Below are 5,733 nucleotides of genomic sequence, written 5' to 3' on the forward strand. Positions count from 1 at the left end.
CCATCCACCCAGCATGCATCTCCAGCTCCCTGAACTTTCTGGCACACTTTGCCCCTTGTGCTCTTAAATCCTGCCCTTCAACACTCTGTGACTTTAGCCTTCTTGTGTCTTGTAACCTCTTTCCTCTCCTTCCATGTCCTGGGCTGTCTGCACCGTTACCTATACACCCCTTCCCTTGCTCTCACTTTACCCCTCTCTCCCCACTTCCCCTTCCCATCCCCTCACATGCACACATGCATTGTCACTCTCCTGATATCACAGCTCTGCAGCTATGTGCCTTGAATGGAAATGACAGTGCTCACAGCACAATTGAAATGTTGTGCTTTGTAAATACCCTCTTTACAGGTTATTGGAGGGATGGAAGGAGTAACAAAGGTGAAAAACGCCCTTTTTGGGGCATCTAGTGGTGTGATGAAACTATTTTCCATTTTTGCACATCTTATCCAGATACACATGCAATGATGGTGTGTGACTTTGTGCAACTGCGTGTCATAATGTGTACAAATGCAAATATGTGTTGATATGTGTTGAGCTGTGGAGGAGTCTGAGTTTATAAAGCAAAGTCTATGTAAGTGTGTGTGTGGTTAAGTATGTGAGGGTGTGTGACTGTATTTGTGTGGGTGTACATGCACATGTGTGTTTGCATATGTGTGTAAGGGTATAAATTAGAGTGTGTGTGTGTGTGCGTGTGTGTACTAGAGTTTGTCCACCATTATGGTATTAATCCCTGACTTTGAAATTGGGGGTGCATTAAATACTGAATGTGGATCATAGTGGGCATTTGTTTGTAGGAAAAAGCAATGGACTAATTAGAACTCATAGGGTGTTGTTGTTGTTGTTGTTGTTAATTACAGAAGAAAACAAGGCTCCTTATGAAAATTCAGGAAAAAAATAAATAAATAAGGGCATGAGACTGGTAATCATTCAGTGTTCTAGAATTGAGGAAGTGGCATTGGCTTATCTCATAGCTGAAGGAATTGTAAGAATTATCTGTACAAATCATCTGATCCTGCCTATAAAGCCATGCTTTATTAGCAAGTTCATAAACCTCTATCTTTCAATGGATTTTGTTCTATTTATAATTCATATCCCTACTGGGGGTGATAGGGAAGAGTGAATATGGGGAGAGTACATATTGTTATAAGTTTTCCACATCACCTAGACTTCCAAATCAATTGCCATTGGGCTGTGGGTTTCTCGTCCAGAGATTTCCAGTGAAAATTGTCATCTGTGCTTCCTTGACATCTATCAGTTTCAAAATCCTTCTCAGGTATGTCATCTGTTTCCACTACTCTCCCGTTAATTAAATGATGGTGTGACTTAGTGGTTTGAAGATTAAGACAGAACTCACTTTGGGCGGTGGGGGTTGGGGGGGGGAGACTTTTCCGGAGAGCAGAGAATCCAGTGAGACACATGAGCTTCCCCTGCCAGCTTCTCACATGTCAGACCTCAGAATTTCTTGCTCCTTCCATCCGATACCCTGTCTGTCTCCAGGGATAAAAGGAAGAGCTTCTTCCAAACTCCATAATGATCTCTTTGGAGATAATACCTACAAACTTGTAATTGCTTTTTTGGTAATTGGCAACTGATGAAAAAAAGTTTGTCACAAATATTCTCAGTTTGCCAAGGCTGTTTTCTCACTGCAGCTACAGGTGAAGAGACAATGCAGTTCCACAGGGAGACGATGTCGCAGAACCACAAACACATATCTAGTGGTCTGGCTGCCTCCCTATTCCATATGCTGGCTGTTGCAACTGTCACTCTGACATCCATGCTGACAGCCAGAGGAAGTCAGGTGAGTATTTTCTATTTGGTCTGAGAGGTAGAGTCTGCAACCAAGGAATGGTATCAGGAGTCTGGGTAAGAGGTCATCTTGGGAAAAAAAGATTCTTCTGTGTTTCAACCTGGTCCAGAGCCAAAGACACAAGGGAAGGAAGCATAACTCTGAGGCTTGAATTGAACTAATAGAGAGAGAAGGGGTTGTAGACATTTACCAATCTCTGATGGCTCCTGATGTGTTTAGTGTAATCCTCACTGAAAGTGACTATTGGTATTTAATCAAGTGATAAGGAAACCTGGTTCCTAGTGTTTAGGACTGAACTACCAAAATCAATCTGTTGTTCCCGCTGTGTTACAGGAATCATAGACTAAATTCTCAGGATTGCCAGAGGTGCCTGTAACACTTCTGTGTTGTTAAAAAAAAAAAAAAAAAGTGGGGTGAAACCACAGGAATCCTCTAACCTTGTGTAAAAAGGGTATTTCCAAATGATAAATGCAAGAGTAGAAAGGCTTTCTCTGACTGTGTTAAGTGTTTAATGGAGACAGTGATAGTTTCCTATTGAGAATATCCAGGATATGTTCATTTTAGTGAGAAACAGCAGTAAATGAAATGGTAACAGAATAACAATTGGTGTCAGATAGTGGCTTTAGGCCCAATGTATCTGTTGATGTGCTATCTGATTTAAAATTTCATGGCACCTGCGTGGCTCAGTAGTTTGTTTGAGTGTCTGACTCTTGATTTCAGATCAGGTCATGATCCCAGGGTTGTGGCATTGAGCTTCCTGAGCTGAGCATGGAGCCCGCTTAAGATTCTCTTCCTACCTCTGTCCCTACCCTGCTTACACACTCTGTCTCTCAAATAAAAAATAAGTTATCTCATGAATTTTAAACTTTTTAATTTCAATTTATAAAATACACATACATCACATTCTTGAGATTCTGTTTTGAAATGAGTCTATATTTTAATAGTTCATAAATCTTGCCTTATTGTTAGCACTTTTTACTTTAGCCATGTATTAATAAACAGGTTAGTTTATGATTTGAAAATGCTAATGTTTAGTTTCTACCTTACATGATTTTATCACATACTGTGGTTCATGTCCCACAGTTCAGGGACTGACATCGTGTTAAATGATTCCTGTGATAGGTGCCATATTGCACCCAGCATAAAAGCATATTAGTGTTTCTGTTGCCATCCCAGAATAGAGCCAATTGTACCTTCTTTAAAGATAATTTATCATAATGCAGTCCCTGACAGAATTATACTATAATTAATGTATCAATATTTTATTATGAAATCTAAATCTATATTTGTATTTTGTAATGGCCTATACACATAAATGGAAACTTGTCACACAAAATTGTAAAACAAAGTAAAACCAATCTAAAATAAGAAGAGGGGCGCCTAGGTGGCTCAGTCGGTTAAGCGTCTGACTTCGGCTCAGGTCATGATCTCACGGTCCGTGGGTTTGAGGCCTGCGTCGGGCTCTGTGCTGACAGCTCAGAGCCTGGAGCCTCTTTCAGATTCTGTGTCTCCCTCTTTCTCTGCCCCTCCCCTGTTCATGCTCTGTCTTTCCCTGTCTCAAAAATAAAAATAAACGTTAAAAAAAATTAAAAAAAAAAGAAGACAAAGTATGAAAATGAATAAACATACATCTGTATTCTTCAGGAACACAGTTAAGTAGTCATGTTAGAATAGTTTAGTGGGTTTTTTTAAATGCTTATTTTTGAGAGAAAAAGAGACCTTGGGGTGGTTGGGAGGGTCAGAGAGTGGGGGACAGAGGATCAGAAGCAGGCTGTGTGCTGACAGCAGTGAAGCCAACAACACAGAGCTGGAACTCCTGAACCTGAAGGTCCTGAACTCAGCTGAAGTCTGACGCTCAACCAACTGAGCCACACAGGTGCCCCAGAATAGTTTAGTGTTTAAATGCACTGTTTTTGGGGGCCTGGGTGGCTCAGTTGGTTAAGCGTCCTACTTGGTCTCAGGTCATGATCTCATGGCTCATGGGTTTGAGCCCCGGGTCGGGCTCTGTGCTGATGGTTTGGAGCCTGGAGTCTGTTTCAGATTCTGTGTCTCCCTCTCTCTCTGCCTCTCCCCAACTCGCTCTCTCTCTCTCTCAAAAATAAATAAACATTAAAAAATTCTTTTAACGCATTGTCTTTTTACCAGCCAAGCCAAGTCCACCCTTTGCCCATAATATGGCTTACATTTAGAGAAATCATTAAACTTTATCTGTCCAAGTCCTCCCTATTTTTCTAATAGAAATAACGCTATTGCTTGTCTCATGGAGTTATGAAGAACACAGAATTTATTATAGGTATGGCCTCATTGGAGTGACTTGTATTTCGTGAGAGCTTTTCAAAGGTGATGTATTCAACTCTTAAAAACGCGTAATAAGAATCATTGAGTAGGTATTTCTAAGTATGAACTAAAATTAGTGGAGAACATTGAATTCCAGCCAACATGACATGTGCCTCACGCCTCCTGTTCCCATGCAGGAACCTGGCTCAGAAGAAGAATTTCACTCCTTGGGATTTTGAAGAATGACCGCCATTGATTTGGTAATGGTAATGATCTTCTTATTACAAACTATAGTTGGACTTCTGGGGAATTTTTATCTTCTTTACCATTATCTCTTACTTTCTCTAACGGGATGGGGGTTCAGGTCCACAGATTTGATTCTCAAGCACTTGACTATAGCCAACTCCTTGGTCATTCTCTCTAAAGGAGTCCCCCACATGATGGCAGTTCGGGGACTAAAAGAATTCCTCAATGATATTAGATGCAAATTTGTTTTCTATGTTCACAGAGTGTGCAGGAATGTGTCCATTGGCACCGTCTGCCTCTTGAGCCTCTTCCAGATGATCATCATCAGTCCCAGGGATTCCAGGTGGGGAGGGCTAAAAGTGAAAGCTTCCAACTACCTGGGCAGCTCCAACATCCTCTGTTGGATCCTGAACATTATGTTTAGTATTATCATTCCTATGTATATAACTGGCAAGTGGAGCCACCCAAATGTCACAAAGGCAAAGAGTTATGGCTATTGTTATTCTAGAGGTCCTGACTACATAGCACAGTTATTGCATTTAGCATCAGTATTATTCCATGATGGTTTCTGTTTGGGGCTCATGATCTGGGCCAACGGCTCCATGGTCTTAATCCTGCACAGGCACAAACAGCAAGTCCAATACATTCACAGCAACAATCTCTCCACCAGATCCTCCCCTGAGTCTACAGCCACCCAAAGCATCCTTATCCTCGTCATCACCTTTGTATTTTTGTGCATTCTCTCCTTCATCTTTCACAATTGTTCAGTGATTTTTGACAATCCCAGTTGGTGGCTGATGAACACCACTACACTAATCACCGCACGTTTTCCAACTGTAAGTCCCTACATCCTCATGAGCCATGACTCTAGATTGTCCCGGTTCTGCTTTGTCAAGAAAAGAAATACAAAATTGCTTACATTTATCATAAATGTGTAAATAATATGCATATCCACAACAATTAGTTTTTTTATTCATTAATTCATTTGATGGTTTAACCACAATCCTGAAACCGTCATATTACAAGAGGGTGATAACACAGACTAGGCTTCTGCTGTGAAATGAATAAGTGAAATGCAATTATAAATGAAATATTATATGATTATCATATAAATACTATATAATATAAATGTCTTAATATTTGAAGTGAGGGAGTTTGAAACCCATGTACTATTAAAACAGCAGTTCCTGAAACAATCTGGAGATTATGAAGTCATTGAGCATGTAACTTTCAATGTGACATAATAAATTTTCTGCAAAATTAACTAGTCATGGGATTCTATGACAAATTCCCTAAACTAGGGACACCATTTGACATGGTCATTTAATATACTGAAGACAACAAAAACTTCCGCAGAATAATGGATAACCCAGAGTTAAGCTGAAGAGTAAATTCGTTTTCAGAGA

At 40.3% G+C, this 5,733-nt stretch overlaps 1 protein-coding gene across 1 annotated transcript; it reads left to right on the top strand.

Moving 5' to 3' along the window:
* Positions 1–4,323: 4,323 nt before the first annotated feature.
* Positions 4,324–5,265, top strand: LOC102954402 (vomeronasal type-1 receptor 4-like). Its single transcript, XM_007091062.2, has one exon. The coding sequence runs from the start codon at positions 4,324–4,326 to the stop codon at positions 5,263–5,265; it is 942 nt and encodes a 313-aa protein (XP_007091124.1).
* Positions 5,266–5,733: the final 468 nt, after the last annotated feature.

The sequence above is a fragment of the Panthera tigris genome, chromosome E2 (assembly GCF_018350195.1).
Source record: "Panthera tigris isolate Pti1 chromosome E2, P.tigris_Pti1_mat1.1, whole genome shotgun sequence".
Taxonomy (NCBI): Eukaryota; Metazoa; Chordata; class Mammalia; order Carnivora; family Felidae; genus Panthera; species Panthera tigris.